The sequence below is a fragment of the Urocampus carinirostris genome, chromosome 7 (genome assembly GCF_059441175.1).
Source record: "Urocampus carinirostris isolate Australia breed hairy pipefish chromosome 7, RoL_Ucar_1.0, whole genome shotgun sequence".
Taxonomy (NCBI): Eukaryota; Metazoa; Chordata; class Actinopteri; order Syngnathiformes; family Syngnathidae; genus Urocampus; species Urocampus carinirostris.
Genome location: NC_142355.1, coordinates 20,486,273 through 20,509,421, shown reverse-complemented (window position 1 = coordinate 20,509,421; position 23,149 = coordinate 20,486,273). Strand labels below are relative to the sequence as shown.

The following is a 23,149-nucleotide window of genomic DNA, read 5'->3' as shown; positions in this document are numbered from 1 at the left end:
TTCAAGACTGTTCAAAGAATGCCAGGCTGAAATGTCTGCCCTCACACATTTTTTCAGCTGAGAAAATCTGGCCTGACTTTTCAAAAGTTCGGACAACCTTGCCTAGTTTAGGGACGATTCAGATTAACACTAAACACGCATAAAATTACTGTGATTCTTTTACTGGTTAGGCAGTTCATTCCAAAGTAAAAGCAAGTGTTAAATCTTGTTTCAAAATAAACAATCTCGAAAATAAGAACATTCCTGTTGATGAGCCAACATTTCTGAGTATTTGGAAACTTTTAATTATCAAGTCATACACTCTCACTTTCCATAAGTTAAAAAAAGTATGTTACTCCATAACAGCACAAAACAGAAAAAAACAAGATTAAGAAAACATGTATTGCTATATGCAAACACAAGCCATTTGGCTAGCTTTTAACTGTACACATACTGTACATTTTATGATAGAACTATTATGATAACTGGTTCTTGACATTTGTACAGAAAAGCAATAAACACAAAATTCAGCATTAAAAACATTCAAAACGATGTATCTAAACGTACACAGAAACTTTCGTCAAATCAAGAATGACAAAAGCCTTTACAGAAATCAGTATAAAATATAACTTACATAAGTTCAAGATGTACTAAACATGCGAAAGAGCAACTCATACTCTGCTAGAACTGTAACGAAAATTACGTCATCGACAAATGTTTTGTTTAAGTCCACCTGTGTTGCTTAGTGCCGAACATCTAAATAAAAGAATAGAGGCTAATTGAAACATTCTTGGAGATCTGTTCATTCACAGAATGGGCCAACTCCTGAATTACCAACATCACCTTGCACACAAGACACACGCATACAGAAATGCCATTGGGGGCAAAACATCAGAACGTCTGCATAAATGCAGATGAGACCACGCCACCGTTTCATTCCAAAGATAATAAATAGAACAACAAAAATGTACAAAATATTTGCAGGTTACAATGCATTTGTCCGATAGAAGTCAAAATTCAGGCACAAAGTTTGAAGAGTGTCGGAGAAGCGAGGGCATGATTGTTCGTCTGCGTTGACACTTGACAGAGTCTCTGATGCTTTTTGTTTGGCCAGCGATACGGAGAAAAGGATTTATTGGCCTAGTTTGAATTCTAAAAAAATGCTCAAATACAGTACACGACTCACACCAACGTTGGAGAGGTTGGAGAGCAACCTAAAAAGCACTTTGAAGTTTAACAGATGAACCTTTTGCGACTAAGTCTAGAGCAGTGATTCTCAACTATTGGGTATAGCTGCAACTTAACAGATGTTGTTTGTATGTTAAGAAAAAAAAAGGGGGGGGCACAATAAAAATTACGTTACAAAAAAGAACAGACGTAAAAGAAAATGTTCAACTTAAAATTATGGTAAATAATACATCAATGTAATTATTTCAGGAACTTGAGTACTGTACGCACTGTGATCGCTAAATCCAAATGGTTAAGTATGTATAAACATCTATTTCTCATTGGATATTTAAAATGCAGCCTCACAAAATCTTAGACCAATGGCAAATCACTTTGCTTATTTGAAAGATTGGTTTTGTCAAATGAATTTTTGATTTATTTCCCTGGAAAATTCAGAACAATATATAGAAAGAACCATGTCAAAGATTTTTTTAATATTACCAACACACAGGCAGAGGTCTACTTTTCTAAAAATCATCTAACAAAATTAGCGGCATATCACGTGTTTTTGATTATTATAAGTATTATTTTCCCATTTTTTTCTTTAAAAAAACACATTTATTGTTATGAATTCCTAATTATTGTTTTAAAAATAGTATTTTATTATTTTGAAACAGTTCAGTTAAAAAAAATGAAGGCTTGAATTTAATATTTTCACTGTTGTGATTTGTAACCTAGATGTAATAAAAAGAAAGGGCTAAGGGGGAGGGCCTTGAGACCAGGTTGGACTTTCTTATCCAATGGCTACTATCCTTGTCCTCCTTGCAAGTTCAAAATCCGTTGATGTCTTTACTTATTTTCAGTGTCAATATATATCAAGGTATATTTTCGGGATAACCCCAATCAAAAAGGAAATGCGCTTGTGAGGGGTAGACCCTCTTTTCAGGCATTATGTACTGGACTTGACAGAAAAAAACACCAAACTTTAGAATTTATACAATTCACTAAATAATATACGGGCAGCACGGCAGGCAGTGGTTAGCGCGTGTGCAGCACAGTTCTGAGATCGTGAGATCAAACCTCCTGTGTGGAGTTTGCATGTTCTCCCCGTGCTTGCGTGGGTTTCCTACGGGTACTCCGGTTTCCTCCCACATTCCAAAAACATGCATTTCAGATTAATTGGCTGGTTCAAATTGTCCCCAAGTGTGAATGTGCGAGCGAGTTGTCTGTCCCTGTGTGCCCTGCGACTGGCTGGCAACCAGTTCAGGGTGTCCCCTGCCCACTGCCCGAAGATAGCTGGGATGGGCTCCAGCACCCCCACGACCCTACTGAAGATAAGCGGTGCAGATAATGGATGGATGGATGGATAAATTATATACTATATATTATATGGTAAAATAGTGTCCCCTTGTGGGGTTCATTTTGTGGCTGGAGTGATGTGCTGTCAAAGTTCAATTGTAGGTTGTAGAGCATTTTAGGTTCTTCTCAAACTTGACCCAAAAACCAAAATACTGACCATTGTTCCAGGAGTGTACGGTAAATGTCTAACGTCCCAGACGGAATTGTGTCAACAATCAAATGTTCATAAAAATATATCATCCGAAAGAGCATTTTGGGATTATGCAAAGTCCATGTCGATAACTGCTGCCTCAGAGATGGCCCATGGGAGGCTCGCTCAGACCTGGATGAAAGGAAACCTGCATGGACTGCGGATCCGTCATCACTTTCTCCTCCTCTCTCCTCCTCAGACAAGCCGCCTTGGGGTTGAGGTTTCTCTCTGGGGACAAGCAAAGGGTCAGTTTAGAACAGGCCAATTAAACATATGTCCAGGGCGTTTTAATTTTGTTTGTGCCATTTTAGCCATTATTTTAGTTTTAATTCCATGTGCCTTATAGTCCAGTGCGCCAGACCTTGAGACCCTTGTTTTATGTCCATTGATGTACACACGCTTTCATAAATAAATATCATAAAGGTCGCAGGTTCGATTCCCAGCTGCATGGCTGATGCTGCTATCGGTTAGTTAGTGTGTAAAAGCGAAAAGTTTGAAGCACATTGTAAAGCACTTTGGGAGGTCTTCATTGACTTGAAAAGCGCTATATAAATGCATAACATTTAATTTATTTTTTGGGGGTGCTTCTATGATTTGATGCGCCCTATATTGCGGAAAATACTGTACAGACACTCCCCTACTTACGACCAATCGACTTACAAAAAACGGTAGATACGAACATTTTTTTCGGGCTGTCGAAAAATATACGGACATAGCTGTAAGTTAGATTTTGTATTGTGTGCACCTTTTTCCGAGTACAGGACAGTACTGTAGTGCTTCTTTCTGCCACTACCAGCGTGTGGTGGCGCTGTGAGAGATCACCCAGCATCCATCCCGAAGAAGAAATCCGCTTCCTCTTTCTAGTTTGTTTAAAAACATTATCTCCAGCGCGCTAAGAACTTTGACATTTTTATTGTTTAATATCTCCTGCATCCATTCAATATGGTTGGTGTAAAATGTAAAGAAGAGGCAAGACGTTTCTTTTGAAATGAAAGTTGAATAAAAAAGGTTGATGCGGTTGAGAAAATGGTCCGAACGCGATTTTTCGTACACTTTTTACCAAGGAAGAGGACCTCTTGAAGCGCATCTTCCGAAAGTAAGTTAAACCCAACTTAATATACTCTATAAAGATAAATAATTTCACGAAATGTTTTTTAGTACAAAACAATACAGGTTACTTATAAAAGCCTTAAACATACTTATATAAACCATAAACATACAAAATATAGCAGTGAAGCAACTTACGAACAAATTCAACTTATGAACGCTTGTCCGGAACCTCGTTTGTAAGTAGGGCAGCGTCTGTATTTCTATCTTTCAAACCAGTACGACAAGGCAAACATTTTTCATAGTTCCTTCCTGAGTTTGTATAACGTGGTGAATTGGTTCAGATGTAAGACTTCATTCACTTAACTGTTAAAATAAACCAGTTGACACATTTCGTGCCAAACATGAAAATCATTTTTGTCAATTGTGAATAAATTTGTGATGCTTAGAGAGTATCCCTTGTCTTCCGTGTTTATGATATGTAGGGTAGCCTATTGAAGTAGTCTTAATTATAAAGCATAGTACTGAAAAACAAAGCAAAAAGTGCTGTGTTGCAACAGTCTGCATCTGGCCCCAGAGACGAACCGAGTTTGACGAGATGCTGGAATCTCACCTCTGACTTGTTGTTCCAGGCTGAGGATGACTGCCACAGCCTGGTGCAGAACCAGCAACTTGGTCTGCGGCTTTTCGCTCTTCAGGTGCAACTGGCACATGTGTCCCAGCTCTTTAAAGGCCTCGTTGATGTCACGCACACGAAGGCGCTCGCGAGCATTGTTGGCCATCCTCCTCTCGCGCTCGCGTTCGGCCTTCTGCTCCGGGCTCAGGTCTTCGTCCTCGTGGATGCTGCATTATTGGAACGGACGGGAGTGGGGAAAGGATGTTAAACTACATGATCTAAAAGCTGAACCCAGGGTTTGTACACCTTTTTCATGGCCAAATTCAAGCACTTTTTAAGCACGTTCAAAGCCAATTTTTTGAATTCTCCAGTACTTTCATGGGAAGATATTCAGCGTTGACTTTGATGACTAAATTCAAGTTGCTATCTTGCTGCAAACACATACTTTGAGCTATTTTGAGAAAATATGTTCCAAAATATTGTACCAACAGGAAAACAATCCCAGAAATTGGCACTATTGTCTGGCAGAGGGGCAATATTTATTTTTATTGCAGTGAGGAGAGGTGGTGTGATTACAGTCATGTAAACTGGAGTTCCCTCTCCTGTACCTAAGAACAAACCCATATTTTTTACAGCAATGCTTCCTTTTCTGGCCAATCGTATTTCAGCTTTCAGGATCAGTAACACCATAAAATCCAACCTCAAATAGGACTTTTAGCTTTAGCTATTCAATTAGTTTTATAATTTTCCATCTTGTGATTGGTTGGCAAAGTAATTAGTTCAATTAGCGTTTTTCAGCAGTTAAGCATTTTGAGATTTGGGTGTAAATGTTTTGATGACCGGCGCTAGTATTAAACTTTATGAGTTAATATTTTTTCATCTTGCATTATTTATTCTAAATAAAGACATCATAAGAATCTGAACCTGTCTCTGGTGCTGCCGTCTCCTTGCGTCTTGAGTTCGTTCTCCTCATCCGACCTTTGACTGTCGGAGCTGTGACTGGTGTGCATTATGTCTTCCCTCTCGCTTTCCATTTTCAGCTCTGCGTTTCCTGGCATTGACAAAGTCCCTGCAAGGCAAGAGTGTATGACATCACCATCACCGCTCCAACAAACAAGACACAATGCCTCCAAAAAAATAAAGAAATTGGCAAATGATGTCACCTCTGCATCCTCCCAGCATGGGCTCAAGCGTGGCCCCTGGTCTTGCTGGGTATGGGTGTCCATTTTGAGTTTGGCTTTGAAAGGGTGAGTGGTCGCTATTCATGGTGACTGCATCAACCTTTGCAACAAAAAATAGAACTTGTTGAGATAATATTGACAATCAGTACAGCACCTGAATCCAGCACTTTAAACTCAATCCCATTACTCCGTTGTTCCCTCAATTGTGCTCCTTAATCTAAAAATGAAAGTAGTTTCTTCCCCAGAGCCATCACCACCCTAAACAAGCGCAAAAGACTGAAAACTATATATCTTGTCAGTATTATAGAAAAATGGGTATTCAAATCGTATTTATTGACTTATTTAGGAATTTTGTTGCTGCTGAATGTTATTGCATTACTTTTCATTGCACTATTGTTATGACACACTATTATTCCGAAAGAACAGTGCACCAACAACTTCAGGGCAGTCTAAAAACACTACCTTGTAAATATTTTTGCTATATATCTTGAAAATCTATTTTTTTCTCTTTAAAGTTTCTTGTTACATGTCTATATTTATCCTAGACTGTCATGTCTAACAATGATGCAAACAATGTTCACTTCATTTTATAAATGACAATTACGAATTTTATTTTGCTGCTTTCTACACGAGGAAGCAAAGACTGACAGAAGTAAGTGACAGAAGCCAAGGTTCTCCCTAGTCACACCGCCTCAATATTATTGACTGGAGGAAAACAAGTGTGGGAGGGAATAAGCATTTACAGCGATCCCTCGCTGTATCACGGATTACTTATCACTGTTTCACTACTTTGCTGATTTGCATTGTGTATTATGTTCTGCATTCTGATTGGCTAAACAGAGAAAAATGCTTTATATCGCCAACAAAGTTGGACCTACCCACCTGCTAAACTTGCTCTGGAGCCACATGCGGGTGTTTGGTGGTCCCTAGTGGCTCGCTGGCAGTTAAATAAAAATCGTTTGAAATAGAAAAATATATGGTTTCTGTCAGACAAAACCAGCAGGTAAATGCAGTTTTACATAACGGCCACATGATGGAGGCAAAGTATTATGTAAAGTAAAGCGGATTGTGTTCTTTCATACAGTTGCGCAAGTGAAACGGCAAGATTATTTTTAAAAGACCAGAAGTTATTTGTGAAAAGTACGGTACTTTTATGTGTTAAACACTTGGGCCTGTAAATGGGTTTGTTCTCAAGTAATGAAAGAAAAATGAAATAAATAAATAAATAAAGGTTTCTTCTTCATGGGTTTTGACTGTCACGGGACTTTTTGGCACACAACCGCCACAAAAAACAAGGGGTAACTGTGTATATGTTTATGTTGTGAGGGCGCTGCGAAGCGAGTAAAAGCACGGAGGCAGGTGTGAGAGGAGGAAAAAATAAATCCGCAACCGGAAATTAAAGTGACGTTAATTCCAATTAAATAAATGCACACTAGGTTTCACTTTAAAGGAACAATGTGTAATATTTGACCGCTACATATCGCTGGATCGTCTTGTACAATCAAAAAGAAGGCTACAAAGCACAAGGAAGAATACAAATTACGGCAATGTGACCAAACCACATTTTTTTCTTCCTGGTTTTTATTTTATTTTATTTTTTTAACAAATTTTTGTTTTTTGGCTGTACCTGTAACAGAAAGATGGCGAAAAATTATGTCTGCTTCCTCTAGGTGACCCTCACGTTATCATAAAAAAACCCAAATCCCTCGACTTACAAGTATTTTTTGTAAAAATGCACGTTTATATGATAAGAAAAAAATATATGAACTATTACTCAAACTAATAAATATATTTCCAATAAAAGTTTTTTACCACTTGAAGGCGCTAAATAATACACGATGTCGTTTTAAACACAAGAGCAAGTGAAAGGGGAAGTAAACTCATCTTTACTGGACACAAACACCACATCTGCTTCTTTGTAGCCAACGTCCTACTGAGTGGATCACTTTCCATACAGACCCCATCTTAATCCTCTCCTCTATACACTTACACGGTAATTCTCCTCAGGAATGATTCACTACGAATCGACACATCCAAAGTACGAAATGTAATACTGCCTCTCCCGAGGGATTAGAATATACTTTCCCTGCAGCTAGGCCCAAATCCTCGGATAAAAGGGAAAAACATGTCCAATCTGAGGCAAACCCTGTCACCCTTCAACATTCAATACGAAAGTGACGTGCCCTGACTTCCCCATTGTGTTCTGCTTTCTTATCTTCCATTAACAAAATGGAAAAAAAAACACAAGATGACATTCACAAGTGCACCACGCTGAAAAGCTTAAAAAGTCTAACCATGGTTGGTGTGTTGCAGGCGCTGGCGGGGTTTGTTCGGACCTGGAGGTTTTGGTTCAGCAGGCTGTGGATGTCAGCGGGCAGGCTGGGCATGGGGCCCACCGCGTGGTTCCTTAAAACGTGGATCACGTCGTCCAGTCTGTCCAGTCGGTCTTCTACCTGAGACTTTAGGGGAAGATCGGATTTGGTTAATTAAATTAGCCCAGAAACAAGGTAATGTTTTATATTATGAAAAAAAAAAAAAATGATTCGGTTTATCCATCAGTTTAAATGTAGGTATCAGTTTTCTTGGCAATCATCCATACATATTGTGAGTTAGCTCCATCCATCCATATCTAGTTTTCTTGTTAGCTGGCTACCATCCATCCATGCAACCATTCTTTTATCCATCCATCTTTTGATTCGTCCGTCCATGCATCCACGATTAATGTAAGTAAGCTTAATTTCGGGCAGCATACCAAAAATTTGAAAGTATGATATCCAATTTGATTGTTGATGTTGGTTTAAGATCAGGTAATTGTGTCATTGTAATCCTGTGCAGTCCTTTGAGACATTTTTGTGATTAACGGCTATATAAATAAATTTGACTTGACTTGACTAGATTTTTACCTAAGTTTTTTTATTTTGTTCCGGTCTACCTAAGGATTCCTGTAAATATCAACTCCTGTATTCAAAGCACCTGAATCCTATGCCCACCTTTTAACGCAAACAGGAGCTTTTTTACAGATACTTTTTTTAATCAGCAATTACTTTGGAGTAAGTCACGGTTCACGGATCTCTTAACCGCCAGAGTCGCCGGGGCACCAGCTTTACACCGATAAACAACGGCGACCAGATGAAGAAGGTGGTGTATCTGTGTCAGATCACGATTCTCCTGAAAATGAAATTCCATGGAAACCAGTACTATCTGTTTCATATGGGGGAGCAAACTCCTAGCCAAATTACGGTGACATTACATTTAGTTGTTAACTAATGCAGTGCAAAAAGTAAGACAAAGAAAATTGAAAATAAGACCAGTTTTAATATTTTACGCAAAATTTGTAACTGTAAACAATGGTAAAGATTTCTAGAAAGTTTTTTTTATATTGTTAGTATTTGTTTTTGGCATGAGAAATAATTACCAACAGTGTTTCACATTCATGATCAATTCCTAGTTCTGTAATTACTTAATCATATTAGAATCAACCTATCCATTATATACACTAGGTAATTGCCCAGGGCCCTTGTCGAAGAATATGCTTGTGTGGTTGACACCACACCCAATACTGACTCACTAATAACAAAATAACATAGTTACAACATAGTAATAACATAACAGTTGTTATTCCACAAATTACATGTACTAATCTTTTACAAAAAATTAGATCTCAGCTAGAGGAAGGTTGGTGTCCGCTGAAGTGGAAAATCAATGTCATTACTAATATCTTAAATGCCCACTGTATTCTCATCCAACCTGTGAGTTATCTCTAATATTTTTGTTTTCTGGGAAATCACTCACTGAACCAATTCACCACGTTAGACAAACTCAGGAAGGAGCTATCAATGGTGATAATGATTCAATCACATAAAAAAGTCTTACCATGGAAATAAGCGAGGACTCATAATGTGGCGACACGGGTGTCTGTGCCAAGCTGCGGGGCCACATATTGCTTCCTGGGTTACATACAAAGCAAAGGCAGATTAAAATACACAAACACAGAATAGCAAATTGGCAGGCGGCACAATGGCCATCCCAGCGGGAGGAACGGATTTGAGTTTACCTGCCGCTTCGTTGGCGCTTGGCAAAGGCGAAGGGGACCTCACAGGCGTGGACGAGCTGGAAGGGAAGCTGCTGCTGGTGTGATCGGGGGAATAAATCTGGCGTGGAGGGGGAGAAACACAAGATGAGGAGGAGGAGTGGAACCAGGGCATGGATCATTTTAAAGGCACTTGTCATTTCTGCGCCCACTGCTGTTAGAGCAGCCCCATAACCCAAACTAACTCATCAATTGTGCTCATTTTACTAGTCTGCAGCTAATAAAAAAGTGCGAGAACAGTAGCCTCGTTCTCGGTACGCTGCCAGGAAAGAGCGACTATTTCCTGTTTGCACGGCACCCCCCGGAGCCTTGGCTTTGGTTTTATAGTCTTGTTTGGAATGTCTGATTGTAATAGAGAACAAATAAATGGATGAAATGGGAAGGCGTACTTACAGAAGCCAGAGCTTTGCCCAACGTGTCACCGGTCTGTGATGCTCCAGGCGCATTTGGGTTGTTTCCTGAGACTGACAAACGTCATAATTTGTTAAAATGTCTTATTTGTTTCCACGGCACAGTGAATGCAACTCTCAGAAAATTTAAAGCACAAGTGCAGAGTTGGCTTTTATTAAAATAATGTAACATATTCTGTTTTTAAATATGTAAACACCCAACAGTAAGCTCTCTTGCTGTTTTGAACAAAGTACTCTGGTCTCTTCCACAGCGGTGCAGCTCACCTTTTTACACATAACAGTAGGTGCTTGTCTGAAAAAAAATTCAAAACTTTCTGACCCATGAGGTGCAGGGCAATGCACATGTTGGTCAGGATTTTAACTGTTCATTAAAAAGAATTGAACTATTTTATTTGCCGTGTTTTGACATGTTGATAATAAGTGTGTCAATAGTAAATTTTATTAATAAATATATACCAATTTTCCATTGATAGCACATAAAATGGACAAAATGATCCCATGTGGTAGATGGCAGATCATTTGGCCAATTGTATTTTATTTATTTTTCTTATATCATTATTTCAGAGTATACATTTTTAGGAAATGATTTGCTTATTTTGTTTTAGCAGTTATTTCAAGAATTACTTTGAGCAATAGTTTTTATAATTGCAATGCTTTTTTTGAGTAAACATAGTGAAATAATACTTAAAACCAGCACAAATATTTGTGGTGTCCTGCCATAAAATATCACAAATAATGTTTAAAATGAGAAAAATTGTAGGTGAGCAGAACAAAACAAAAATCAGATGATTTTCTTTTTAATAAATTGACTCTACTTTTGCAAAAATAAATACGGGAAAGGTTCGTTTTTAACTTCTTCTTTCCTGCAAAAAAATAAATAAACACACACACACATATATGTATGTAGGTATGTATGTATATATATATATATATATATATATATATATATATATATATATATATATATATACTATACATTTTCTAATGCTTTCCAACTGAACCTTTTGCCATGGAAATGGAAAATAAGTTTACTTTACTTTACTTTATTATTTCTAACTTACTCTTTCTTACTGCAACAAAAAAGTTTAAAAAATACTTAAAATGGGAAAAAATGTACAGACACTCCCCTACTTACGACCATTCGACTTAAGAAAAACAGTAGCTACAATAATTTTTTTCGGGATGTTGAAAAATATCAGGACATTGCTGTAAAATGGATATTGTATTCTGTACACCTTTTCCGAGTGAGGACAGTACTGTAGTGCTTCTTTCCCCCGCTACCAGCGTGTGGCGCAGTAAGAGCTAGCCCAACATCCACCCCGAAGAAGAAATCCGGCTTCTACTTCCTAGTTTGTGTGTAAACATACAATACGAGGTGTACTGTATCTCTAGCGCGCTAAGTACTTTGACGTTTTTAATGTTTAATATCTCGTGCATCCATTCAATATGGTTTGTGTAAAGAGGAGGCGAACCGTTTTATTTGAAATGGAAGTGGAATATGGAAGCTTGATGCGGTAGAGAAATTGGTTGGATCGCTTTTTTTAGTCCATTTTTAAACTGTGAGGCAGACCTCTTGAAGCGCATCTTCCAAAAGTAAGCTAAACTCAATTTTATCTTTATATAGCATGTTATTTTATGAAATGTTTATTTTTTAGTACAAAACAACACAGGTTACTTACATACAACATACTTAAACCTTAAACATACATTCCATACAAAATATAGCACTGAAGCAACTTACAGACTAATTCAACTTACAAACTATCGTTCCATCTCATTCGTAAGAATGGCAGCGTCTCTATCCGCTTTTACATACGGTAGATATTTTTTCTGAATAATTTTGAGAGAAAAAAATTTATATTAGCAAACAAATCTGGGATCTTCCGAGTTAGACAACCGTGTCTATTTCAAGTATTATCTGTCTTCTCATCTCATCTCATCTCATCAGCCGTACCGCTTATCCTCATTAGGGTCGCGGGGGGGCTGGAGCCCATCCCAGCCATCTCCGGGCAGTGGGCAGGGGACACCCTGAACTGGTTGCCAGCCAGTTATCTGTCTTCTTTTACTTGAAAAACACATTCAAAATGTAGTAAAATAAGAAAAATGATGAGCTAAAAATATAAAATAATGAGGTGCGTTTAATTTTTCTTTTCATCATTTCATGTCAAATGTTGTCAATTTGGTTGGAATTGTCTTATTTCGAGATCAAGAAATATAGAAGTACTTTTTGAGACATTTTTTCACTCCCAATTGCTTGATTTATGTCACTTGTGATACTCTAAAATATTATTTGCCTATCTGTCTTCACATTTCTTAAATGCCCCTTTGTTTTTCGTGCAATCTTGAAGGAAGACCTTGAACTGCACTAGTTGTCATGACTACCCCTCCTTGTCCTCACCTGTGGAATTGTCTGTTGTGTTGATCGACGATGCGTGTGATGATGCATTGTTGCGGTGGAAAGTGGACATGGGAGGGAGAGCCCTCATATCTGCCGCCATCACAGCTTGAGGCGAATAGTCCTAAAAAAAACACGGCAAAACGGGAGGTTAGAGAAGCCGATATGTCACCGTCTGGGACGTAAATATTACCAAGTGGCCGTGAGGCTGCAGACTGCTATAGTTTCCCTGCGTTTGGGGTCCACTCGGCGCACCTTCATAGCCGTGGTAGTTCAGCCCGTTTACTGCACTCCAGATGTCGGGTAAATTGCCGGCGCCCTCTAAAAGGGATGGAAATATGTTGCGTGAATAAGTAGCGTCTCAACTAGAGCAAACATGAACGCAGCCTGCCGGGGTGTCACAATAATTAAGGGTTGATAACTGCCTTCAGTGACTCTTTGTTTACTTAATTCACTTTAAATGCAACAACACAGGATCCGTGAAGGTGATTTAGCGGATTTGGGAAAAAAAACTTGATTGTGTTTCAAAACAGAGAATTCTTCTTACAATAAAAATAGAGTCAGTTACTGCATGAATGTAACTTTACTCCCCAAAACACCACCATGAAAATACAGGGTTCTTCCACCTTTTTCAGGGCCAAATTCAATCACCATTTAAGGAATTTCAAAGTCATTTTTTAATTTCTTCAGTACCATTGAAAGAACAAATAATCCGGTTTGTATTATGTATTTTGTGGAGCCCAAAACATATGTAATTTACTTATGCAATTTTAAATCTTGCGTGTGCATTTATCAAAACATGATTTTTAGGTCTTGAGTAAATTAAGAGTACCCGGTATATTTGTTTTTGAGACAAATCTTTCCTCATATAGGTGTAGGTAGCTTGCTTTTACTTTGAAGGATGTTCTTCCCATTACAACAATGTACCACTGGGGAACGCTACCTTCATTTTTTGCATGGCCCATAATGAATATCCATCATTGATACGTAATACTTGCACCACTAGACATGTCACAGTGCCCTGTTTAGGTGTAGCATGCACCTGTCCTACTGGGCTTGACCAATAGGGGCGATGACGCTTCATAGGACAATGCCGTATAAACTAATGCCAGCTTGTGGTAATCACAAGGGAAGAAGAAATGCAATGGCAAAGCGAAGCTACCAGAACGCAGTGTATGCATCATTTTAAGGCACACTTGCTAAGAAACAGGGCCACAGTTTCATGCATTTATAAGCACGCCAATGAAAATTCAAGCACTTTTTAATCCTTAACATACAAGATTAAAATTCAAGCATTTTCAAGGATTTCAAGCACCCGTAGGAACCCTGAAAATAATTTCCACGTTAGTAGTTCATTTTGCTTGTCTTAAGTATTATTTTTATGACTACTGTATTTGTAATTTTTTTTCAAAGTATTTGACATGGTAGATTTTTTAGGATTTTGAGCAATACATTTTTTAAGTGAGTAAAATGACATGCTCTGTGCAAAATCAAATGATAAAGTGCACATGATTATAATGCGCATTAAATTAAAACTACAGTAATGTCAAATGTAAAGAAAACATATTTCATAGTACATATTGTCAAAAAAGATCTAGTTTCACAACTAAAATGAATTGATTAAATCATAAATGTTAACCTTGCATAAAAGCATTCCATTGCCATTACGCATGTTCGATTTTATTTACCATATTTATGTACTTTAAAGCATACTAGATTATGAGGCGCATTTTTACATTTCTGGCAAATTTGAAGTTTTTAGATGCTCCATATAGTCCAAAAATACGGTTATTTTACCATTGTTTTAAATAATAAAAATGAAAGAAAAATGTACTAGAGAAATAACTAAAATGTGATAAAGGTGGTGTCTGTAACTTAAAAAATAATGACTATTTGCTGATGCCATCTTCTGGCCCGCGAGCCGCATGTTTGACACCATGCTCTAGCTTAATCACGCTCTGTTACACCGAGGGTAAATGCAAGATCAAAGCAGATAGGCGCGGTGTAAGAAAACAAAATTAAGGCTATTTGAACTCAGTTGGGCATCGTTAACACATACTTAAAAGCAAAAACATTTCATTTTAAACTTTAAGGACACTTCAAACTACACACCCCACCTTTAACGACTTCATTACATGTTTACCTTGGAGTGCCGTATCTATCGTTGCTTACAATGTTTCACTAAGCTGTTAATAATGATAATAAAGATGATTAAATTCAATTTACAGCATGAACAGCATCCATTAGGGTGTTTAGCAGATTTAGCAGGTTTGGAGACCCCCCTAAACATTGATTTTTTTTTCACACAGAAATTGCTTCTTTTATTAAAAACAGAGGGTTGGTTAAAAATAGCTTTCGAAACTGAATGCTTTACTACTTGGATACTGCCCTTGTTTGACATTAGTAATAAGATATGCTATGTGTTTCACATTTTCTTTATATTATACATAAACATATTATTAAATTGACAATGGTAAAACAAAACTTCATTTAACATTTTTTCAAATAAAAATAACAAAACCCCAAATCCTTGCAAAAGGCTCGGCAAAAAATGAGAATATTTGTGCCTTTTTTGGTGACTTGAGTCTCTGTAGTTTGTAATGTTCCTTGTGCTTTGTATCACTCATTTTCGTTTTTCGGAGTTATTTTGAAAAAGAAAATTCATTCAAGTTGTGAAGTGAAATGAAAAAGAACTTTACACTGAATACATAAAATCCTTTGATTTATTCGTAATTTAATATTTCGATGCTGACAGGTGAGGCACAAACTCACCTGCCTCCCCTTACGTCACTCGACGCACGAAAATAAGTCACCGTTAATCAAATTCTCCAGTTAACACAAAATAATTCCAGTGCAGCCCTAAAGGTACATTGTGTATTATTTTACCACTAAATGTCACTGTAATGTGTCGTGCAACCAAAAATCTGTTTTAAGCACAAGGAAGAGAACAAATAATGCTAACTCAAAGTGACCAAACCACACCACTTTTCTTCAAAACGTACCAAGATGGCGGACAATTATGTAATCTCCTTATAGGTGAGTCTCATGTTATATAACTACAAATTTCTCGATTTGAGTATTACAGAAGCGAGTATGTTTGCTTATTACTCAAATGAATTTCATTTTGTCCTTCTAATGAATGAAGTTCTTTTACCACTAGGAGGCAATAAATAATACACACTGTGCCATCAAAACAACCATTCAGAGATTTGAATTTTCGGGGGTTATTTTAGTGTTTAAAAATTATTTGGCCATTTCAAAACAGCAGTATTCCTTGGTACTGCTGAAAATAGGTTTAGCATTATTATCATCACCAATGTTTTGGTTTGTGGCTTTTTTCATTAAGCCACATAACAAAAACAACATAAACAAATCATAAACAAAAAGAAACAGGCAAATATTTGCACACAATTACGTGTACAATAAAATAATATACCACATAATCATGAACCCACAGGGGGTAGGCAGCTCACCAAAAAAAGTGCTGGCAAACACATTGCTAGCAGCTTTGCTGGACGGATGTAAAGATGAGTTCTGGCTGAAGTCGTCACTACCCGGGGACTGCCCGTAAATCTGAAAAACACATTTAGAAACGTGAACATGGACGCACTGAGAAGATGAAAGGCAACCGTATATTCAAAACAAAAGCAGAGAGTTGCTGCACACTTAGAGCAGTTGCGATAATCCATAATCTGCAGATCCGTGCACCTCCTCATCCGGATTTAGGAACCATTCAGCATGAGAAATCCCTGCCCTAATCGTCATCGGATGGACTTGCTTCACAAGGGTTGAGATACGATCCCCCCTTTCCTAATGAAACCGAGTTGCGGCAAAATTATGGCTACAACGTTGTCGACAAAAAACAATGATTAAACAAATTGTGGACGATGACTTTAATTGTCGTCAATTGTCGCCTGTCATGATTACATGATTATCATCTCAGCTGAGTCATTCATGCGTGATAGCTTCTTTGTCTTCAGCGGTAACAAACAGAAATGACGGCGTCAACGTTAAGTACGCGTACAGAAAACTTCTAAAATTTGGGAGCATTTAAACCGGGATAAGGCGAATAAAAAGTTTGCAAACCAGACCTTGCTTATAATGGCAGTACCTCGATAATGCACGGCTATTTAAAGAGAACTGTCAGACAGTTGAACGAAACAGAGTCTGTCCAGCTTCGGTAAGGTTTGAGTAACATTAAAGCCAAAACGGTTTTTAAGGCATTCTGCATTTTATACAACTATATTTCACTATAGGAATGTATAGTAATGAGTGGAGAGGTGTTGTTAAAGGATAGTAGGATGTTTGGACGCGTTCTAAGGGTTGGGCAGGGCACCTGTATGATGCGGCAGGGGTAAACCAGTGAAAGGTGTCGGGCCCTGATGTTGAACAAAAGAGTGTGTTATGTCACCCTAACCCGAGTGACATGGCCGCTTTCTTGTGTCCCGTTCCATCTGGAGGGACGAAAACATGACCAACTTGGGTGCCGATTTTGTTTCTGTTGTGTCATCATAGTTAAGCGTCGTCATAGTTAAAAGCCAAGTACAGAATAGTTTGTGGTCAGAAAATTCAAGATTAAAGACACACATTAGAATTTGAGTTATAAGAATTCCATTGTTCAATTCAGATATGAATTTTACATTTTTCTTATATGCTGTATTGTTTTACTTACTATTGATCGATTACTGTATTTTCTTAATGATTTTTGGAGCTTATTTTGTATGGAAATGCGTCCCAACCTTACCCATTTTCTGCACAATAAGGCGCACCCCAAAAAAAAATAGTCTTTAGTCATATATATTTTACACATAAGGCGCACTGGACTATAAGGTGCAAGAAATTGAGACTATAGTAAAAGCTCATTCAGTTGGCTCTTTATACACTTACGGTACATATTATTGCAAGGGTTAACTATAGTTGATAAGTATCGCAAAACTTTGTGTGCAACAGGAATCGAACCTGGTTTATATTTACGCATGTAAAAAAGAGCTTAAGCAGTGTTTTGTTGAAAGACTGTCAAAATGCAGAACAAAAGGCCCTCTGTTTCTGGCATCTTGAGTAAAAATTGTGTGATAATGAGATAAACTCAAATGCCTTTTTGTGTGTCTTCTGTACCACTGGTTGTCTAGTAATAAAATCAGGGCACCTCACCACCCTGACCAGGGTTTGAATCCCAGTGCATACTATTCATTGCGATTTGGGTCAGCGATATAAATACTGTATGCATTTCCAATCTTATCCACCTTAATCTGTGTTTTTTTATGGCACAGCTAGATATGAAGCAAACTCTCATATTTCTGTCTTATTTAGTCCGGGAAATACGGTAGTATAGATCAGATTATTCAATTAATTCATTTAATACCAGACATTTTTCTCAAATGGGAAGACCAGCCAATTTTTGCCATTTTGACTGATTTTCAAGGCTTATAGAAAAAGAATAGGGATAGGACATATCAAATAAGAGCTTGAACGCTCATCTTTCAATGGAAAAAAATATGATTTTACCTATCACCATTGTTTAGTAAACAACAGTTAAACATTGCTGAGTTTTTTTGAAAATACTTATTCCCAAGAAAACATTTTAGGAAAACATATTTTTGTGAAAGGATGCATTTTAGCAGAACTTTCATTTCTGTGCTTTTTTTTTGCATTTGTGATACCTCCAATATCTAAACAATGCTTTCCATAAACACAAGATAACATTTTATTGCAAGAACACTACACCACACGGTGACGTTCAGCCAATTTCGGTCACCATGGCGGTCGCGTGCCTGCGGACGTGTACAGAATGTCATCCCTTGCTCCCCCGACAATTACCAAGGGACTTCGGCATCTTTTTTTAGAATATGGGGGCTGCCTACACACTTTAATTGCAGGATTCAGGAAGCAACACTAGGAAATGGTGGCTCCCTTGATGTGCTGACAATGATCTGATCCTGCCATCTAAAGGTGATATTTCATATTCAAATCATTCCCAGAGGCTTGATGCTTACTGATGAGGAGCGCCAAACCCTTTATAATACTTTTTCTAAAATGTTTTTTAAAAATAAACATATTTTTACGTTTTAGCACAGAGGGACAATGCTTCTGAAAACGTTTTTATGTGCTATGGCACTGAATGAGTTAATATTTTCAATATTTGTTGACGAGTCAAATATCAAAATAATTGTGAGTTTCTGTCCTATGCAAAAAAAACGGTCTGACCTCATCGAACCCTCGTTTGAAGGGAAATCAATCAAATCAAATTAATCTCGACTTCGCAACGTGTGTTGCGTTTTGACCATTTTGCCAAACTCGCACGTTTGGGTGCACACACTGAGAGGTCTGGGCTGCACCTGCACCTCCCTCCATCCCTTTGATGTGGCCCAGGAAATGAAAATAAAACTCCCCGCTCAGCATCAATGGGGTGTCAGTTACCCAGACGACGAGGCCTGTAAAGGAGGCTATTAAAGACTCTCCTGAGCCTGCTCGTGCCACAAAACACACACACATAAGAACAAACGTGTATGCACACACAGAGCCATGACCCCGGTTGGCACGGGCCCCATGGTGACGGGGGCCGGGCCAAACAAGAGGAGCCCCTGCCGACACGGGGCCCGTCTGAGCCGCCGCGGGCAGCATATGGCCGAGGATAAAGCCAATTGTCCTCCTTAGCATCAGCATAGCAGGCGACCCGTTCATAATGGTCACACCCACGCCCCACCACGCCTCCTCGGGCCCCCGCTGGAGAGGGGCCGTCGCCATGGCATCCTCTTTTAGCGTAGCATCGATTTAGAAACCATCAATCATGGCATCATAAATGATAAGGTTCTGTTTTTTTGTTGTTTGTTTTCATTAGCAGCAAAAAAAAAAGTCTTATAGAAAAGTTTATGTATTGACACATTTTGTGTTTGCTCGTTATGTAAGGGGCCATTTTATTAGCATAACAGCAACAAACTAGTGTTTCAATATTGAAATGTGTCAGTGCACATCTAGTCACAATTGTGCAATCTCTTCATTAATAACCTTTTTACGACCTCAGTTTACCTCCTTTACTTATTGAAGCACTTCACAATCATTCATATTTTGAGTGTAGTTTTTTACCTCTTAATATGTCCATTTATTCAGTTGTTATTCATTCTACATAGTTCAAATGGTGTTTTTAGCGAGCAGTAAGGAGAAAGTATTGAGTTTTATCCATATACTAGACTATAAAATTTCAATTATACAATATAGTCTTCTGCAAAAGATCATATTTAAGGCACAACCGACTATAAGGTGCATGACATTAAAACTGCTGTGATGGCTAAGGTTGCATCAGAAAAAAAATATATCAGCAAAAATAGAAACTTATTCTGCAGAACATAAACTATCATTATAAAATGTTGTTTTGGGCTTGTTTGGTAAAAGGAAGACCGCCTCCTGTACCTCCTAATACCTTCAGCCAGTTGTAACCAAATCGAATGATGATTGATACAATGGTTAGTTAATGAAAATCCAAACATAATTTTATGCCATTTTCCGTGTGTGTGTTCAAATCAGAACCGAAAATAACATGCGCATGGCAATCCATTGTTAGCATTATTATTACGTGCAAGTGTGCACAATCTTTGATTAGACTTCTGGAAAGAGGAGTCCAACATTTACAACATTTTCACAATGTTGGAGAAAGTAAAATACACAAATTGCAACTTTTGGAAATGCCTAAACCTACCCCTAGAAAAATGTATAAAATACAATGTTTAGCTTTTCAGATTGTGATCAAATTTGACAAGGTCCCAGGTAAGGCTTCAAGCTATTATCTCACCCTGTCTTCCAGCTAAGATGGCCATGCTACACGCAATTTCAGCCATCTAATCGCAAAACAAAATTCAGGCAAGAATAAAAACCTTCTGTTTCTACGTGTTTCAACTCATATTGTACAATGTTAGTAGCACTTGCGATGATTACTTATAGTAGTTTGGGGCAGAACTTCTGACTCTTCCCTTTCAAAGGACACCAAACTCGTCCATGTTATCCAAATGATTCAATAAGAGCATTTATTTTAGTTTGGGTATGTCTTGGATTGGGATTTTAGGCGAATGTGACAGGAAGGTTTTTTTTTTTTAACCACCTGGAGACGCTAAATAATACAAAATGTCCCTTTGATGGGGATTTGGTATTGGTCCTTTTTTGGCATCCTGATTGTCACGGCCACGGGGAGAGTTATGACATCTCGGGAACTGACACCGATACTTAGTATTGGAACTCATCCATCACTAATCTTTGATATATTGTAACATGGAAGTGGAAAAATGTTTAATCCTTTAATAACTGCTACATTCCAGGTTTCGTTCAATTACGAACCATTTAAAATGAACCAAAACTAGTTCAAACAAAATTTGAAACTAGTAAACAAGCAACCACAGCACCCCAAGCTTTTTTGCTATCGCATTATCAAGTTAGAAGAGAGTAACATCAAGTTGCACCGGAGGCTTCTCTCCTCCAGTGGCCACATGCAAGCAATTTTCTGCCTCTGTGATCCTCGATGTCTGGATATGGTTAGCCTTGCCGAGATCAAAGCTGCCTTTGATAATGGCTGAAGCGATGGAGGGGACGGACTAAATCAAATAGAAAGAGCGAGCGATCTGCTTCATGTCAAGTTGCTTGCTTTGCTGCAGCTCTTTGTTTTATTTTTTTGCTCACAGGAAGCAGTTCAGACGCAAGTTTGTCAACATGCAAACGCCACAAGTGTGCTGCAAAAGACTCAGACTTCAAAACATTTTTATAAAAATATGCAAATATTTTATGTCCACGATAAATGGAAATTATAAATGCATATATATCCAGTAAGCCATAACAATGTCATTACATCTAGAGATGGGAATTGAGTCTCTTTTTAGAGAAAGAACTGTTTTGGCTCGGCTAACTCAAAAGAGCTGGTAAATGCACAAGAAGCTCTTTCAGCTCCCAAAGGACTCTTTAATTGTTTTAGTCGCTATAATCCACATATTATCCATTATCATGTAAAATCAAGCACAGAAATATTTTAAAAAGGGGGGAAATAAAGAAAAAAGGGAAACAAAAGACTAGTAAATGGAAGAAAAAAAGAGAAAAGAAAAAAAGCGAAAAGCAAGAAAAAAAAGAAGAAAAAATATAGGGAAAAAGAAACAAGTAAAGAATAAGATAATAGAAAGAAGGGAATAAGAGAGAAAAAGCAATCAAAACGAAGTAAAAAAGATAGGAACACAAAAAAACTAAAGAAGGGAGGAAATAAATAAAAAAGGGAGAAAAAGGAAGAAAAAAATAGCAAAAAACAGACAAAAAAAAGCCAGAAAAAAACAACAAATGAAGAAAATAATGAAAGAAAAACAGATATAAGAGAAAAAACATGCAAGAATGTAATAAGTAAAAAGCTACAGAAGGAAAGAAGAAACTATGAAAAGAGGGAAGAAAAAAAAGGTAAAACGCTAGAAGAAATAAATAAAAGAAAAACAAGAATAAATAAATAAAAAGGAAAAAGAGCTTGGGAAGCAACGAAAAAGACAGGTTTTGGGGTCCCTTTAGTCAGTATAATAACAACAATAATTGAACCTTACGCAATAATCAACACTTTTAAAAATCTATAATTCTACTAAATCATAATCACATTTTTTTTACTTTACAGTGAACTTTTAAGTCATTAAAACGTGATTGTATAAAGCAACTTGAGACTCAAGTAACTTCGAATCCCTGAAAAGACACAACACAATGTCAATTATAAAAGATGAACTCTTGTGCAACAACAAATAAACTACAAGAATTAACTTTAAATTTAAAGAGATCATCGTGAAAATATCAATTAAAATGTTTCTAAATTCACCAAAAAAAAGATAAAATACAAAACAATGTTATACTCAAAACATTTAAAGACAACAATACGGAATCCATGAGGATAAAATGGATATTAACCAATTACAAAAGAGGGAAAAAGGCGCCTCGAAGGGAACCGACTCCCGATTGATGAGGAGTCGGCTCCCGTCGCTCACATCCAAAAACCAATTTATAAAGCCATTTCGTTCCCGAATGACACATCACTATACATAAACATAAGCTCTTGGACGACGCTGAAGATGACATTAGCGTCTCGAATAAACAAAAATACTCAAGGATAAATACTCACGGGCTTCATGTTGTAGCAATACATCATCGAGTTGCTGCCTGTGTTTGAGACAGGATGAGCGCAGTACATAACTCAGCTGTTTTTTCCACACTAAGTCCACAAAGTGTCAGTTTGGTCTCATGTGAAAACAGTCCTCTTTGCACTTCTCTCCCGCCTCTAATCTTCCCTCCCGGTGGTGAAGCTACCCACAGACGACGTATGCAAATGAGGGCTGAACCATTGCAGGGAAAAGAGAGGGGTGGCCGAGAGAGGATGTTATTTACTTTGGCTGGTGTTTACGTGGGACTGAAATCGGCGTTCCTATTTTTCTACCCTCTCTTAAAACACAGCCAGGAAATGTCAATACCGGATAATAGATGTTATAACAACTCCATAAGACAATACAAAAATAACAAAAGTGGAATTCATTATAAAGTTGAGGACACTGTTATAAATGGGTGATTCTTTGCAGAAACATTTTGGTGTCATGATTTAAAAAAAAAAATCCTGTTTCATGTTTTTTCGATTTTATAATAACACTAATATGTTCAACACTAAGAGAAACGTAGTGGTCAAGCTCCGGGAGGAATTTAATTGTAGTTATGGCTTGTATTCT

The 23,149-nt window shown here is 37.6% G+C and overlaps 1 protein-coding gene across 2 annotated transcripts; it reads right to left on the bottom strand.

Annotated features, from left to right (window-relative positions):
* Positions 1–260: 260 nt before the first annotated feature.
* LOC148362618 (transcription factor 12-like) lies at positions 261–22,713 on the bottom strand. 2 transcript variants are annotated; one of them, XM_088340091.1, is made up of 12 exons: positions 22,555–22,713; positions 15,908–16,007; positions 12,628–12,755; positions 12,438–12,558; positions 10,023–10,093; positions 9,594–9,690; positions 9,413–9,486; positions 7,834–7,998; positions 5,522–5,639; positions 5,283–5,427; positions 4,356–4,585; positions 261–2,923 (listed from the first exon to the last, which is right to left on the bottom strand). In XM_088340091.1, exons 1-12 carry the CDS (start codon positions 22,621–22,623, stop codon positions 2,796–2,798), a joined length of 1,446 nt encoding a protein of 481 aa, XP_088196217.1. In that variant the 5' UTR covers positions 22,624–22,713; the 3' UTR covers positions 261–2,795. The 2 variants fall into 2 exon arrangements, with proteins under 2 accessions (XP_088196217.1, XP_088196218.1); XM_088340092.1 differs by having other exon boundaries at positions 10,023–10,087.
* Positions 22,714–23,149: the final 436 nt, after the last annotated feature.

Coding starts and splice junctions, on each gene's coding strand:
- LOC148362618 (XM_088340091.1), bottom strand. CDS start 22,623: ATGTACTGCGCTCATCCTGTCTCAAACACAGGCAGCAACTCGATGATG. Junction 5,640..7,833: donor CCTGCAACACACCAACCATG/GTTAGACTTTTT, acceptor TTTGTTGCAAAG/GTTGATGCAGTCACCATGAA. Junction 5,428..5,521: donor CATGCTGGGAGGATGCAGAG/GTGACATCATTT, acceptor CTTGCCTTGCAG/GGACTTTGTCAATGCCAGGA.